General features: G+C 33.5%; 2 protein-coding genes across 2 annotated transcripts; both read left to right on the top strand.

The window, feature by feature from the left end:
• Positions 1 to 358: 358 nt before the first annotated feature.
• Positions 359 to 6,018, top strand: LOC115975831 (cyclin-B1-2-like). The gene is made up of 4 exons (XM_031096842.1): positions 359 to 582; positions 1,142 to 1,242; positions 4,768 to 4,865; positions 5,748 to 6,018. The coding sequence occupies exons 1-4, from the start codon at positions 457 to 459 to the stop codon at positions 5,846 to 5,848; spliced, it is 426 nt and encodes a 141-aa protein (XP_030952702.1). The 5' UTR covers positions 359 to 456; the 3' UTR covers positions 5,849 to 6,018.
• A 5,446-nt stretch (positions 6,019 to 11,464) lies between these two features.
• Positions 11,465 to 16,638, top strand: LOC115975832 (probable translation initiation factor eIF-2B subunit delta). The gene is made up of 7 exons (XM_031096843.1): positions 11,465 to 12,165; positions 13,187 to 13,330; positions 13,607 to 13,971; positions 14,270 to 15,014; positions 15,116 to 15,212; positions 15,301 to 15,355; positions 16,149 to 16,638. The coding sequence occupies exons 1-7, from the start codon at positions 11,697 to 11,699 to the stop codon at positions 16,209 to 16,211; spliced, it is 1,938 nt and encodes a 645-aa protein (XP_030952703.1). The 5' UTR covers positions 11,465 to 11,696; the 3' UTR covers positions 16,212 to 16,638.
• The last annotated feature ends 233 nt before the right edge of the window (positions 16,639 to 16,871 follow it).

The following is a 16,871-nucleotide window of genomic DNA, read 5'->3' on the forward strand; positions in this document are numbered from 1 at the left end:
TAAATATACATTTGAACACTGTATCCCATAACAAAAGGCTAAGATCAAAGTTTGTGAAGGTTAGCAGAAATAAGAATGAGTGAAATAGCATTATTCCAAGGAAATTCCTTTGATTTGCCTTTCTTAGCTACATCGACTCCATTGATATGAAGTTCAAAATTCTAATCATAATCAACCTAGGCTGGCCAATAACAATCATAAACCATTGGAAATTAACTGGGCTTCAAGCCTTAACTCTTTCAAATTCAAAAGTCAACCACTCTTTGGACCCAGTATGGGCCCAACCAGCCCATTAACACAGAACTTAACACATAAAAACGACGACGTTTTCACTTTTCCACAGAATAACTTTTCGCACAAGTCTCTCTCCCTCTACTACATTATTTTCTTGCTCACAAAGTCTGCAAAAAAAAAAAAAAAAAAACTCACTCTCACACACAAAGAAGAACAACATAAATGGAGGCAACGAAGACCATAGCTCACGAAATCGGAGGGATCCAAAACGATGCGCTCCGATTCGGACTCCATGGCGTCAAGAGCGACATCGTTGGATCTCATCCTCTCGAATCCGCTTATCAATCTGTAAATTAATCACTCTCTCTATTTATTTTTCTCAATTTTTATGATTTTGTTTATTGATTTTTTTAAAAAATAACTTATTTCTGTGTTTGGTTACTCAGAAAAGTTAGGAGTAACGGAAAACTAGCTAGGTTAGTTTTAGTTTCGGCGTTTGTGTATTTGCTCTGTTAGGTCACAGTTTGTGAAAATATTTTCCGACGAAAATTTAAATTGTAGTTTTGGATAAAGAAATATATGCGATGTTGTAGTTAGAGAGCCTTGAGAATGATTCCTCATTCTTGTGATATTTAGCTAGGTTAATTTCAGTTTCGGTTTATACTTTATATATATATATATATATATATATATATATCTGTTCTCTTAGGGTTCTGTTTGTTTCTAGGGAAAATATATTTCAAGTGAAAATTTGATTGCAGAGGAAAATTTGAATGATGTTGCACAGTATGGGTCAATGTTGACATAGCGATTGAGAATGATTCCTGGAACTATTTTCTCCAGAAAAAAAAAGGGGATTAAAATATTGGTTTGTTTATTTATTTTTTGGTTCAAATGTACCTGTTAGGCAATGAAGACACAAGAGGAGATGAATAGGAAGATCTTGGCAAACACATATGGAAGTGCATTTCCACTGAAGATGGATCTTGACAAGCAAATTCTGTCTCGGTATGAGTTTTTCCCACTCCTTATTGACAAACAGTTGTGTTTTTTCTTTTTCTTTTTTTTCCTTGGAAGTTAGAAAGTGTTGAAGAGCATGAATATGGTAATGTACACAATTTTGGGGTTATTCATTCTATTGGTGATTATGATTTGTGTCTTTATTTGAGCATAGTTGGGTTTATGTTTGAGTTGAAAACCCAAACCCTCGAAGTAATTTGCATAAGAAGAAAATTTTCAAATGCCTCCTTGATTGTAGGACTATACAATGGGTGAAGATTTCATCAGCTAGGGTTCCTGATTGGAAATATGCAGTCCATAATGTTAACCTATGAAGCATGGACATGGCAGATTGCCCTGCCTGTCCATGAGCTGTATGGTGAACTTTTATTTTTATTTTATAATCTTGACATGGTTGGGCATGATCAACACACAACAACAACAACAACAACAACCCTTAATCCCAAATTTTTGGGGTCAGCGATGGATCCTCAACAAATTAATTAGGGTCAACACAACAGTGAAAAAAATTGAAAAGAAAATCTATGAGGTGGCACAATCTGATCTAAATGCTCAATTGATCTCTACCTTTCTTGAATTTGTACGCCAAAACTCTCATCTCTCTTGATCTGGTCGATTTGCACCTTAGAGGCTTCGTTCTTGGCTCACTGGTGCTCATCTCAACTAGGTGCAGTAGTTCTATCTTGTTGCCGTCACCAATCTCTCGAAGTCGAGTGAGTAGGTTTCTTTTTTGGTTTCAATTATGCTTTCTACTCTGTTCTTCATAGTGGCTTAGCCCTTTTTCTCCCACTAAATCACACATTTTTTTGAACTGTACTAAAACAATAGAATTCAAAATGTTTAATTTGTTAGTTTAATAATTCAATAGATTGAGAGTTTAGTCATAATTTTTTAATTATTATTAGCATGGAATTGTAGCAGCCTGATAGTTGCAACATTGGTTATTAGTATCAATGTGCTTTGTTATCTATTATTAATTTGAAATTAATTTTAAATAAGTTTTCTGAGATTTTGATGATTTTTACTTATTTTTTAAAACCTAAAATAAACTCAAATGTGTCTAAAAATATATATATTAATTAATTAATCGTCAAACTGCCATTGTGTCATGTCCTATATAGTAAAGAATTGTTGTATATCGTCTACGTCCATGTATTTTTTTTTTCTTCCTTTGTTTATAAATTAGTGTGTCCATGTCAGCATGCTAAGGACACTCTGCATGCATGTCCTCGGTGTGGTGGGAGGAAAAACAAAAATTTTAGTCTGTTTGGCCTCAGCTAAATTGGCTTTTTGTTGATTTTTTTTTTTTTTTGGAAGTCAGCTAAAGTATACTTGTACTTGAAAAAAAAGTGAGGTTTTGAAAAGTTGTACAAAAAGAAAATAAGCTCTCCTTTGAGTTTAGATATGTTTTTAAAGTTTTCAAATTTTTTTTTTTTTTAAGTATTTTAAATATTTATATCATTCTTATTAATGTTAAAAGATTAAATGAACTAATATACCTAATGATACATGTCGTATCCTAATTTTTGTCAAGAATTGCCATGCTGTTGTATCTTATGTCATTTCCATGTCCATGCTTCCTAGGTTGTTGTGTTCTGTGCTTTTTAGGTGTTTATGGGTTTAAAGAGTGATACTTCAAAGAATCCTTCATGTGTATTTTGGTGCACATTTTTGTGTATTCCAACTTCTACTTTTTCTCAATGAAACTATTTTTTTCAAAAACAACCACCAAAACTTTGATTTGGAATCTTGGATGTGGATCCTCAATAGATCATTCAACTTGAATCAACTTACTCGTCTTCTTTGATATCCTTTGTACATGATCAAACCATCTCAAGCGACTCAAAAAATTGCCACTTCTAAAGAAGGATTTTTTGAACAATCTAATCAAACCATGTGTGTAGGTATATGGCTGTTTAACGATCTTGTTGATGTGACTTAATGTTATATGCTTTTGGATGTTAGGAGTTGAGACATGGAAAATTCCATAATAATAGTCGGTTATTCTCTATTAGCAGTTGTATCATATGTTTTTTGTGTTTTAAAAATGAGGGTATCCAAACCTCTTTGATTATCTAACTATTCATTTAGGAGTTTGGGTGCATGCAGTTACCCCATCTCACACACTCCGGGTTATTACAAGGAGAAATTCCTTGGAAGTGACCCCAAGATGCTAGCAAGAGGTTTTGAACCCAAGATATCATGGATATCATGAGGACTTAGAAACCACTAAGCCAACCCCTTGGGGTTTTGTATCATATGTTGATGGTTGGGACCTGGGGTAAATGTTTATTATGTATCCAGAATCTTTTCCTCTTGCTAGTGTCTATTTTAAAAATACATTGAATAGAAGGATTTTGTCCAAAATTTTCACTTCTATTAGAAACAGGTGGAAGAATACTAGGATACTGCATTTAACGATATTCGTCAGACTGTAGGCATAGAACTAGAAAAGGTTATATGTTCTTTTCTTGCACCAAACAGAAAACCACCAGAACCTATAACATAATTTGCATCAAAGGCATGCGCTTTTTTCTTTTGAGGAAAAAGAATCCCCCCCCCCCCCCCCAAAAAAAAAGGAATTACATAATGCAATCAAATTTTCAAGGAAAATTAGTCTTTCAAAAAAAAACTGCAAAATCCTGTAAGTACAGCTAGGTTATGTATTTAAACAGGGGCTTTATTGTACTCTTCTCAAGATTAACATGGTAAGCATGTGTGTGATTAACGCTGTGCACACTTGTCTAGATTTGTGCACACTTGTCAAGATTTACATGGTATTAGAGCAAGTGGTCTTGAGTTTGAACCCTTTTTCCACTCTTCCTATTAAAATAAAAACCACGTGTTGAGTCCCACTTAAAAAGGCCGGTTGGGGGCTCACTTGAGGGAGAGTGTTAGAATAATAGTTAAACGATTAAATTTATTATTTCTTAACAATTTAAGCTTTTATGATAAACGGTAATTTATCTTAAATTTAGAGCAAAAGACCCTCTGCCACTAACTTTGGTGTCTGTTGCCAACTCTGGCATTTTTCATCACCGATGTCTACCTATAGTAACCAAAACTTTTGATGCCAGCAACCACAACCACATCCAAAAAAGGAGCCCATTTGGCTTCTTCATTTGGATTGTAGACCATATAATTCTGACATTGGTTATAGATCTACTTGTTGCATAATGCTGCTTTTATTTCTGTGATAATAGCTGAATTTGCATTTGCCATTCAGATTACAATGATACCTTAACCTCACTCCTTAACTTACCTCCTAGCTAAGGCCCATGGGCATAGTGAATGTATGTAAATATTTATCATTGTATGTGCAGCAAGTGTGCAACCTAACACATTTTTCTGCTTTTCTTCTTTGGGTACTTCAATTCATATCAAGTTTTATGCCCTTTAAAATTTAGTTATTATAATCATTTCTATCAGATTTACATACATGTGATATTGGGAATATCATATGCCATTCAATTCCTTGTTCCTTTTGTGATAATTTCTTTGAAATAATTGTAGGTTCCAGAGGCCTCCAGGAGCAATTTCATCTTCAATGCTGGGTCTTGAGGCTCTTACAGGAAGCTTGGATGAATTTGGTTTTGAGGATTATCTGAATGGTAAGGAAATTCTGTTCATAAACCAACCAATTGAAATTGGGAATTCTAACCATTGCTATTCTATTTTGAAATTTTGGTTTGATCTGCTTCAATTTCAATAACTGATAACATCCTCTAGTGATTCTTCATTGTAAAGCTTTTATATTTATCTGCATCCTCTCAGTAAGTTAAAGTCCGCAGAAATGTCTAACATCTTACTTAAGGTTTAAGCCATTACTTACCCCCAAAAAAAAAAGTTTAAGGTTTAAGAGATTTTTTTACTCATTTTCCCTGCATTTTTATTATTATTATTAATGAAAATAAGGGGGCTCACAAGTGTGGTCACTGCCCTCGTTTCCCCTGCATTCAATTTTACTTAAAGATTGATTGCTTGATGCTTAGTATTTTTATTCTGGATTATTCTTGCCATTTTTCTCAAACAACTTGGCTAAATAGAAGTACAAGGGAGTTGAGTTATTGATTCTTTTGAGACTTTTGCTTAATGTATCTATAATAACTAAAGAAACGAATGAGAAATCTCTTTTTTGAAATCATGAATTAAGGTATTTCCTTGTAAAAAATGATAACTTTCTGCAAATTTCTTCATTTATTTACTAAAAAAATAAAAATAATGTTTGTGCATGGGTCTTTGGAAATTGAAGTTTGTGTTAGCAAGTATAATTGCCTAGTTTCTTAATGGATTATTATCCCGTTCTTCATGAGCATGGAAAGGTTACATTCTTTTCAAAAAAAAATTCCCCTCTAATCACTTGGTTCTTCGCAATATCTTATTGATGAAATATTAGAGTCATGTTGGCAGATGAACAATATGGTAATGACTAGTGTTTATTAACGCTCTGGCATGTCCTGGGTTTTAAAATTGTTCGTTGGTGCTGTTTGCAGATCCCAAAGACTCTGAGACCCTCCGGCCTCTCAATACGCATCATGGGATGGAAGTTCGTCTTGGTCTTTCCAAGGGACCAATCTGTCCAAGTTTCATATGATTATGCATTTAATTTTTGGAAGAAAATGAACCAATCAAGTGGTACTTGGTGGTGTTTAATCATGGATCTGTACTATTAAGGATTTAAATACTTTTCTTATTAGAATCTGAACATATCCTACAATGTAAGATTATCTGGTCTTATTGTTCTACTTGGTTTTTCTTTTGCTAGTTACTCTTAACAAATCAACATTACCGGTTGTTCTTTTGGATCTTGATTAAAAAAAAAAAAAAAAAGGCTTTAACTCAGAGTGACATTTGAAGTTGATACTAGTACGGCTTTTTAAAAAATAGAAAAACAAAAATTTAAAGGTATATTTGGTTTGTGGGAATAGATCCTGCTGAGGAATGGGCAATGGCTATTCTATTACTACATGCGAAGGTGGTAGATTTGAATCTTGGTTGTACTCGGAAGGAAGACTAAACAATGTCACCATTGAACTGTTTAGTGACTGTTTGGATAGCACGTTTACTGCATCTGCGTTTTCAGTTTTGTTTTGTTTTTGTTTTTTTATTTTTTTTCCACGCGTTTTAGGGAGACAAATTTTATTGTTCATGCACTGTTTATGGGACCTACAGTCACCTTATTTTAAAAAAATATTAAAAATAGGTTTCACGGTATTATTCACACATTTAAAAATTATTTTGCTATAATATTTTCAGTTTTCAGCAAAATAAGTTGTATCCAAACGGATCCTTAGTCATCATTGAACTACAAGACTTTGGGTATTATTTCCTTTTTCTTTAAAATGGTTGTAATTATTATTTTTTTATTGGCTTTAATAATTTTAAAGATTATGTTTATCCAAAAACAGAAACTCTTTATATGCATATAATAGTTATAAAAATTATAATCCTAAAAAGATGAAAAGAAAAAGAGTTATCATGGATGAAGTTGCTTCGGCTCTCGCTAAAAGAGTTAGTATCACTTTAAAAAATGTTACATTAAATGATAACTTTTTTTGGATTAAATTTTTAAAAATTTATGCATGATATAACTTGAAAAAAATGTAATATCACCTAATAAATTTTTATTGGATTTAAATTTTGAAAATCTTATGTTTTCTATGTTCTTAACATACATTCAAAATTTTGTACAAAATCAAATGTTTTTTACTATTCGATTCAAAAATTCATTTTTTATGCATAATATTAAAGTACAAACATTTAATAGATACCAACGTGGTAGATGCCTAGATGGTCTATTTACCGGGTCTTGGGCTAACGAGACTTAAGTCTTAGGTTCGAGTCTTCCTCACCTTCACTAGAGAGTGTGTTGGTAAACAGTATAAGAAGAAAATGTGATCAATTAGTAAGTTTGTCAAAATTCACTTTTAATAAATAAAAAATATTTATTTATTTATTTTTTTGGTAGAAAGGGAAATGCATTAAACTAAATAGCAGTTACAGAATGTTCATAAACCATCCCAGCGGAGTCCAGACTGAGTAAAAAGGCGACATCCGCCGGGGGTTCTAAGAAAACAACAAAATCTTGTGGGAGTAAGGCCCCCCTCCTAGCAAGCGTGTTGGTATATTTATTTGCCTCGCGATAACAACATTGAATTTGAACCATAGGAATTTCTCTCAGACCTGACTTATAGTCACTCACTAAGGCATCTATGCTATTTTGATTACAATCTTCCTTTTGCATCAATTCCACGATAAGCTTTGCATCAAGCTCAAGAATCACAGCAGGGAGTTTAAGGGAAATGCATAACCTGATACCATCTCTAAGTGCCCAAAACTCCGTAGCAACACTAGTTGTATGCCCAGCAGCCCTCGCGAAACCTCTAATCCATTCCCCTTTGTCGTTTTGGATAAAAAAAATATTGAATTGTATAATATTAGTTAACATTACACTATATATATACATATATATATATATATATATATATAATTGGGATGCGAAATATTTTTATTATCATTGTTTTAGTAAATTTTAAACAAGCATGCGTGCATATAATGATATAAACACACTCGTATTTGTTGCTATTTATATACTTGAGATGCGAAAATGTTTGCTTTAAATTTTGATATGCGTATTGATTTAGAAAAATAGGTCATGATGTTAACTTTAAAAATATCTATTTTAGACAACTGAGTTCCATATCTTTCTAAAAAAAAAAAAAAGAGAACTGAGTTCCATAATTAGTGTAAATATAATTTTATAGCTTCATAAATATAGTTAGTGAAATAAAACATGAGCTTGAAAAATGATACGTCCACAACATTTTCATAACAAATCTTATGTGACAAGTTGTTACTTGCTGTTACTAGTGAGTAAAAAAGTAATTTCAGTGTTAGATTTAAATTAAAAACTTGTCAACAAGGATTTGTTGTGAAAATGTTGTGGACGTAGTACTCCTCGAGATTTTATTCCAATTTTAGAACCAAATATAAAAATATGAATATTTATTCTATTACAACATCTCCATCTCCTATTGAAAAATGCTAGAGATATAAATTATATTACAATATTTTTAACAAATTGCTGATGTAGTGAGTGGTTCTTAGTAAGTGAAATAGTGGTATTAGTGGTGAACTCAGAGTAAAACTTGACCACATTAACAGTTTGTAAAAATGTTATAAACTCGTTTGTGACTGTAACATTACTGATTTATTTTCAATGAGAAGTGCTACTTCAACAACGCATTCACAATAATTTTAAAACAAATCATAAATGATAATTTGTTATTGATTCTAACTTGAATCCACAACATCAGTAATAAAATTTCTATTCCTAATATAATCTTCATTTAATATATCAAACATGTTTTTGTTAAATGAAACCTTGCATAAAACTTTATCTTTTAAGCAAACTTAAACAATTTTCAATTAACATAACCTTTTTTCAAAATTTATTGAAATCATAACTTTTTCAACAATTTATTAAAACTATAAGTTATAAGTGGTGGATAATTAAGTCCCGTTTGTTATTATTGTTTACACTATAATTTTCAATGTTTAAACTTTAAATAACATTAAATGTATTTTCATATATTTTTTTACTTACATATATATTTTTAAAATAATACAAATAATATTATTAGAATAATATTATCAAACAGCCTTATGCATCACCACTTCCGTTAAAGTGAAAAAAAGTGATGCGACTTTAATCAAGTTTAAAAGAACAACTGTACCAGATCATAAAACAGATTCTCTCCTTTTATTACATTTACACACAGCACAAGTTGATTTTGCACCGTTGCTTCCAGTGGTACACAAAGTGCTCAGATTATCTTCCTCCTTCCGTTTCTTTTTGTTCTTCCTTATCACATAATATATATATTTTTTTTTTCCGTGGTGCTTTTCTCTACTGTTATTCTCTGTTGGCTAGTCCAATCACGCATCAAAATGCCATATCATATCACTGATAAATAATGTCCCTTTCGTTTATTTAAATTCTCAAGAATAAGACAGCACCTGTCATCTCAGCCTCCTAATCTTGATATGTGGCATTTCCTGGTTTGCTAAAGCCACGTGGATACTCACCAATTTTCATTCCAATCTAATCCAAACTGTGGTGTTTTTGTTAAATTATTTTCTTATCTTTGAAAAAATAAACTAATTAATCTTTTTTTCTATCTTATTATAGACGTTTGGACCATCATACATAATTACTTTACTTTCATAATGTTAATATTGACTACCATCGACAAAATAATAGTAATATTGACCCCTGTTTTTTTAGCAGCATTGCATCTAACTGTAGTTTCTATTCAATGTCAATGTAATCAAGTATTTGAAAGTATTAATTAATTAGTTTTATTTTACTTAAAATTTTTAGTTTTCTTTAGAGTGGTTGAGATGTCTGAATGTACAAGCTTTTCATTTGAAATAATTTAACAAACAAATATGAACACAGCCTATATGCATAATAATGATTAATGAGCACCTTAACTCAAGTGGTATTCCCAACTTTTCCCATAGAAGAGAGTTTGGTTTGATTATGAGGACTTGGCACTTTCTCACTAACCAAAAAAACTATTTTTTACATATTTTAAAGTACTAACTATACCATGAATTACTAATTGGTGTGCCTATGCATAGATATATCACATTAGTCATATTTAAAAAAAAAAAAAAATTGTATTTGATTTTGTATCTATTTTTTGGATTAATTTGACTGTCTCTATGGAAAATGCAGTAAGAGCATAGATATATCAAATTAGTCAATAGTCATACTTGAAAGATTTTGTATATGATATTGAATTTATCTTCTGGATTTGACAAGCTCAATGGAAAATGTAGTCAGGGCATTATTAAAGTCAAAATATTTTTTTCCAACATGTTAAAGTGGTACATCAATTTCACATACATTCATTTTTTTTAAAAATATAATTTTTATAAGTGGGAATAAGAGATTTTAACATTAGTTTTTTTTTCATAAATAAGGAGAGATAATACCATTAACTACAAAACTTTTGACTACATAATCTCATAAATGATATCTTTATGATGCACCAAATGGCAAGATAATGTTATTGATGTCTTTTTTTTGAGAAATAATTACAACATGCTGCTAACTCCGCAGCTCGAACCCTTTCTCCCCTAAACCCCCAAACACTTTGTACGTGGGAAGGTGCCAATTCAGTTACAAGGCCTTTGACAATGTTATTGATGTCTTAGCTAAGAGAACTAGGTTGTTGTTTCCTTTAATAGTTTAGATGAAGTCTATTCCCTAAGATATTTTAATATTGTTGTTTCTGATTTTGTAGTAACTGAATAAAACCATGTTGATTTGGTGGCATTTGGATTAGGATGAAAAGCCAACGTCTGCATCTGGCATTTCCTCCTTTTTTTTTTTTTTGTGTGATGCACGCGGATTACACTATTCAAGAGACATTATGCACTGTTCACAGGACCTACAACCACTTTATTTAGGGAAAAAAATATTAAAAATGGATCTCACAGCACTGTTCACACATTTATAAAATTATTTTAATACAGTATTTTCAGTTTTTAGTTTTCAGCAAAATAAGCGGTATCCAAACAGACCCTTAATCCTAGGGAATATATATATATATATGTACCAATAAAAATATGTGTATGATTGTGATCAAAGTTGTGAAATATTATTTTATACTAATTTTTTTGACAAATAAAATCACGAGCGTTTCTATAGATTTATTGATACATCAAATTCAAAGGTTAACTCAATTGATAAGAGAACTTAATTGGTAAAGTCTCTTATCATTAAATAATAGTAATAATCATGAAGCGGAATCTATAAATTAAATTAACTATATTCTATTTATTAAAAGAATTAAAAAAAAAAAAAAAAAAACCCAAAGGTTATGGTCTTTTCTTCCCTCTTATTATTTTTTTTTATTTTGACTTGCATTTGTATTTTTTAATTCATACAAGTCAAAATGGTAGTCGAAATAAATCTTATTTCATACCGATGATAAAAACAATTATGATTAGAGTTCACGCTATAAATTGAATTTTTATTATATGTATTTTAAAAAATTAGTACAAACTATGAGGTTTGAAATAGGAAAAGAACAAAAAAATAAGGATGAAACTTTTTATTCTATTTTATGATTTTATCTATATTTATCTCTCTCTCTCTCTAAAAAAAAAAAAAAAAAAATACTAATTATTAATTTATTTTGGTAGCGCAGCGCTCCTCTCCTCTCTGAGCTCTCCACTGTAAACTCTCCACTCTCTCTCCCCCCTCCCATTTCCATAAAACCCTCTGGCAATTGCGATATCAATCCAAACCCCAAAACTTTCGACGACAATTTAAAAAAATTTCGAAGAAAACCTTCATATTTCCCCTCATAAGCCCATACCAATTTTCCCGCCACCCATCCAAAAAAACCCAAAAATCCCCCAAACGAATGGACCCTCGCCGAGCCTCACGCACTGTCAGCGACCCTAAGATCCGCCAAGTCGGATTCTTCGCTCCACCATCCGACCGCTCCTTCTCCGGCCCACCCGACCCGATCTCCACCTCCACCTCCACCCCAAACCCCGTCACCACCACCGCCAACACCTCCTCTCCTCCTCCAATCTCCGACCTCTCTCCCTCCGGCAACTCCCTCTCTCCGGTGATGATCCCTCCGCCGCGTCACTCCTCCGACACCACTCACCGTCCGGTTCCCTTCCCTCCGGTTTCCCCTCTCCGCCGTGACACTCTCTCCCTCACCGTCGGAAGCTACAACAACAACAACAACATCATCATCTCGTCCTCTCCCACGGCGTCGTTTTACGAGGAGTCGAAGGGCATTACTGTCAAGGCCAGTAGCGTCCCCGCCAGTGGCCTGACCACCGTCTCCGTCGTCAAAACCTTGCCTCCTGGTTTCACTGGTATTTCCAAAATTCGCTTCCCAAATTAACCTTAATATATTTTTTTCTTTACTATTGGAACCAAAACAAAAAGAAAAGATTAATTCAAAAAATGGTATCTTTGGTTTTGATTATTGGGTATAATGGTCAAGTTTGTTTTCACATTTGGTGACTTATTTTGAATGACGTGACATTAGGTACAAATTAATTTTTTTGAGACCTTTAAAGGTTGTATTATCCACCGCACAAAGCTTTTACTTTTGTAAGAGATGCAATTGGTAGGCAGATTTACCCCCAATTTAACCAAACCCGGAACTCGGGACCTGTTGCTGTTGCTTTTGATGGATTGTAAAATGTAATTATGTAGATACATATGGCCATATTAGTTGAAATTTTCTTGAGCTTGAGTTTTAGAGATCCAATCTTGATCCATGGAAGCTATTTCTTTGACATGGTTTCTCTCTATACTCTACACTACATAATTGTTGTTATTATTGATTGAGAGTGGATAATGATGCCATTCTAGCAATTTATGGAATACCAAGGAAAAGATTTTCAATGGTTAAATGGGATACCTTGTGTAATTTATTGGTATAACTATAGTTATAGTCAAGTTGGCCACTATAACAATGAGTTAGGCAGTGTGTGAATAGATTATGCCACGGCAATGAATTTTGAACTTGTAACCCCATTCCTTATTTTATCTCATAAATTAGAAATTTTTAGGATACAAATTCAGTTCTTTACGGGGTTTATTTCATACGGGCATAGTGTGTTGCCCAACCATATCTTTTGTTGTGTCAAATTTACAAGCGTGAGAAGTGGGGTGGGTCTTTGGTAAGTCAGAACTGCAATGATGATTTGTTGAGTTGAGTGGAGTTTGTTTGAATCCAGATATAATCGAATGCTTGTAATATCTTGATATCAGTGGCCACAGATAGGTTCCTCTATCGTATATAAGAAAAGTAACTCTACTATTTATGATTCTTGCTTTGGAAGGTTACATTGCTAGTATTGACCATTGATGCATTTATTGACCCAGAAACAATTGTAGAAAAAGTAGGAGGATCAGTTGAAATGCAAAATGACCTACCTGCAAACTCGAAGCCACTGAAGGAGAGAACTTCGAAAGCTGAAAGGCGTGCCCTTCAAGAGGCACAGCGAGCTGCAAAAGCTGCTGCAAAAGGTGCATGTCTTTCTTTTGCTAATGGTTTATCATGCTAGAACCTATTTGAGTGAATGTGCAATATAGTGTCATCATCTTCATTGTTTGTAATGGAATGTGTTTTCCACACCTGCAGGCCTTAGTCCTTTTCCTTTCTATTTTGACAATGTAGTATGCCTTAAAAGAACAATCTGTGATATTTTTATTTTTGTTTATTAGTTTGTTTTGTGGAACATTACGTTGTATCCTTAAGTGCCACTTTGTAATGATCCTTTTCTTCATTACTATGTCTATCAGCTGAAGGAAGTAAATTACCTGCTACTACTTCTGGGGCAGTGGCTTCAGCAAATGCGAAACCAACTAAAGCCACAAAGCCTTCTTCACAAAAGAATGACAGTGCTACAGTTGCATCTTCTGAGAAGAAGGGAGGTGACCGACCACCAGAGAAAGATAGAAAGAAAGATGCTCCTCATCCACGTATGCAATATGATGATAAGAGTCGAGTTGAAAAGGCAAAAAGGCGTGCAGTGGTAAAACAAACTGAAGCTAGGAACAGAGTTGAATTGTTTAGGCATTTGCCTCAATATGAACATGGAACTCAGCTTCCTGATCTCGAGTCAAAGTTTTTCCAACTTGATCCCGTGCATCCTGTTGTTTACAAGGTACCGATATGAACTTGTTACTTTGCACCTTTGATTGAGTTATTTGCTTGGAAGTAACAACTACATACATATATGAGCTGAGGAGATTAATTTTTTGAAAACCATGTCAACTCAACTAAATGTTTAGTACTGTCTACGCTATTTGTTCCACTATTTCATTCTACCTTGGAGTGGTCTGATCTAGATGACAGTGTGAATGAGATGGTGTGTAGCAGTTTGGTACTTTGGTTTAAGATATTCTCTGTGAAAGAGATTACTATACTCTTGCCTAATTATGATTTTTTTAAGTTTATGTCAGGTTGGATTGCAGTATATATCAGGGGATATATCTGGTGGCAATGCTCGTTGCATCGCAATGCTTCAAGCATTTCAAGAGGCTATCAAAGACTACTCAACACCAGATGAAAAAACTCTGACTAGAGACTTAACTGCAAAAATAAATAGTTATGTTTCATTTCTTAATGAGTGCAGGCCTCTTTCAATCAGCATGGGTAATGCAATTAGGTTTCTAAAGAATCGAATTGCTAAGTTACCTTTGACTCTTTCTGAGTCAGAAGCAAAAGCATTTCTTCAGTCAGATATTGAGCAATTCATAAATGAGAAGATCATACTTGCAGACAAGGTGATAGTCAAGCATGCTGTTACAAAAATAAGGGATGGTGATGTTCTTCTTACGTATGGGTCATCTTCTGCCGTTGAAATGATTCTATTACATGCCCATGAGCTTGGCAAACAGTTCCGTGTTGTAATAGTGGACTCTCGCCCAAAGCTTGAGGGGCAACTTTTACTTCGTAGGTTGGTGGGAAAGGGCCTTAGCTGTACTTACGCTAATATAAATGCTGTTTCTTATATCATGCATGAAGTTACTAGAGTTTTTCTGGGAGCTTCATCAGTATTATCTAATGGAACAGTTTATTCAAGAGTTGGAACTGCATGTGTTGCTATGGTTGCCCATGAATTTCGAGTACCAGTCTTAGTATGTTGTGAGGCATATAAATTTCATGAAAGGGTACAACTTGATTCAATATGCTCGAATGAGCTTGGTATGCATCTCTACAGTTTTAGATTTGGAAAGTGCTTACAATTTATGATTTTCCTTGTGTTCTCTAGCCTATGGATCAAGTATCTGTTTCATCTCTTGCAGGTGATCCAGATGCCATTTCGAAAGTTCCTGGTAGAGAGGACATTAACTATTTGGATGGTTGCACTAATAGTGAAAATCTGCAACTTCTGAATCTGATGTAAGTTTTGATGATTTAGGTGATGGACAGTACCAAGTGAGATTTTTCTAACTGACCTTGAAGTTCTTATTTGGATTGTTATTGGCAGTTATGATGCAACACCTTCAGATTATGTTTCAATGATAGTCACAGATTATGGCATGGTAAGTTATTTTACAAAGTCAAAGTCTTTTAGCTTAATTTAGGAATGGAGTTTTGACGCAATTATTAAATGGGTTGTGTTTATGTCAATTCATATACCCGTAACTTGACACATCAATATGAACACAAACACGGCATGCCAACACAAATTGACACCCCTAGAGCCTTATGTTATGTTTGGATGTTGGGGGAAGGAGGGGGAGTAAAGTAGAGAGAGGGAGAGTAATTTAATTATCTTGTTTGGATGTTTTTTAAGGAAGGAGGGGGAGAGGTTTGGAGGGGTTTGAACTACTTCCAAGTTCCAATCTCTCATTTTTAATTCCCCCAAATTAGAGAGATTTGGAGGAAGAGTGGAGCATAAAAATGCTTAATCAAATGAATTATCAAATTTACCCTTACCATATTAACAAAATTTCAAATGAAAAGACTAACCCCTCCCCCTTACTTAATTTTAAAAACATCCAAAAAAGGTGGAAGATAACTATTCACCTCTACTCTCCTCTCCATTACTCTCCTTCCCTCTACTCCTCTCTACTCTCCTCTCTCTCAAAATTTCCAAACATAGCATTAATTGTTATAACAGAAATGTAAATTTTCATACATTCTATGTGGGCCTAACTTTATTTCAATTATTTTGACAAACTTAATTGTGCATATGCTTTGAGAGGAAGTGCTGCATTTTTAAGACACATGCCCTTTGCTTAACCTCACTAGTAGGTCATATATGTTCATACATACATTTAATTTATATTCTTATGAATCTAATTAATATATGTGCTTTCGTGCTTCTGTTAGGTCCCACCCACCAGTGTGCCTGTCATTGTGCGAGAATATTGTAGAGATCAAGTATGGATATAGATTGGGTAATGGCTTGGATAGCTTCTCCAAAATTTTGTTTGCTGAGCGACCAATAAACAATAAGTTGGTTTCTTCCATCTCTCTCTCTCTCTCTCTTTCCAATTTTTTTTGGGGAATAATGTTTTGTATGCCTCATCAAATTTCGGCCTTTCTTTTTTTTGGACCTATTTAACCTGACTCAGTGAAGAGTGCAGTTTCTTTGCCTCTCCGAGCAGATTTTTAGTGTTGTGGTCTCGCTTGTTGTAACAATTATTATTATTTTTTTTTAATTTATTTTGTTTTTACCTTTTTATTTTCCTTTTTGGGTATGTGGAAGTCAGACAATGCTAGGTGACAATTTTGTTGCTTGATTTTCACATGCTTTAAATGAGTTGTAATTCAATTGCTTTCTTGGATATCATAATTTTATAAGTAAGGTTAGCATTCATTCCGTGCCTATATATTCTGTTGTGTTGACACGCGCCAGTTTCAGTCAACATTAAGTTGGGAAATTGTAATTGGAGGACACGCACACGGTGGACAAATACATCTCGATCCGATTTTATATTGTCACAGCAGACACCATGGATGCTGAACTGCCGTGTTCATCTTTCCATTTATATAAATTAGAACACAATAAAGCGACCTATTGCCTTGTTCTAAGTTTTTGACGATTGAAAA

The sequence above is a fragment of the Quercus lobata genome, chromosome 2 (genome assembly GCF_001633185.2).
Source record: "Quercus lobata isolate SW786 chromosome 2, ValleyOak3.0 Primary Assembly, whole genome shotgun sequence".
NCBI lineage: Eukaryota > Viridiplantae > Streptophyta > Magnoliopsida > Fagales > Fagaceae > Quercus > Quercus lobata.

Coding starts and splice junctions, on each gene's coding strand:
- LOC115975831 (XM_031096842.1), top strand. CDS start 457: ATGGAGGCAACGAAGACCATAGCTCACGAAATCGGAGGGATCCAAAAC. Junction 583..1,141: donor TCGAATCCGCTTATCAATCT/GTAAATTAATCA, acceptor TGTACCTGTTAG/GCAATGAAGACACAAGAGGA. Junction 1,243..4,767: donor GACAAGCAAATTCTGTCTCG/GTATGAGTTTTT, acceptor AAATAATTGTAG/GTTCCAGAGGCCTCCAGGAG.
- LOC115975832 (XM_031096843.1), top strand. CDS start 11,697: ATGGACCCTCGCCGAGCCTCACGCACTGTCAGCGACCCTAAGATCCGC. Junction 13,331..13,606: donor TGCAAAAGCTGCTGCAAAAG/GTGCATGTCTTT, acceptor TATGTCTATCAG/CTGAAGGAAGTAAATTACCT. Junction 15,015..15,115: donor AATATGCTCGAATGAGCTTG/GTATGCATCTCT, acceptor CATCTCTTGCAG/GTGATCCAGATGCCATTTCG.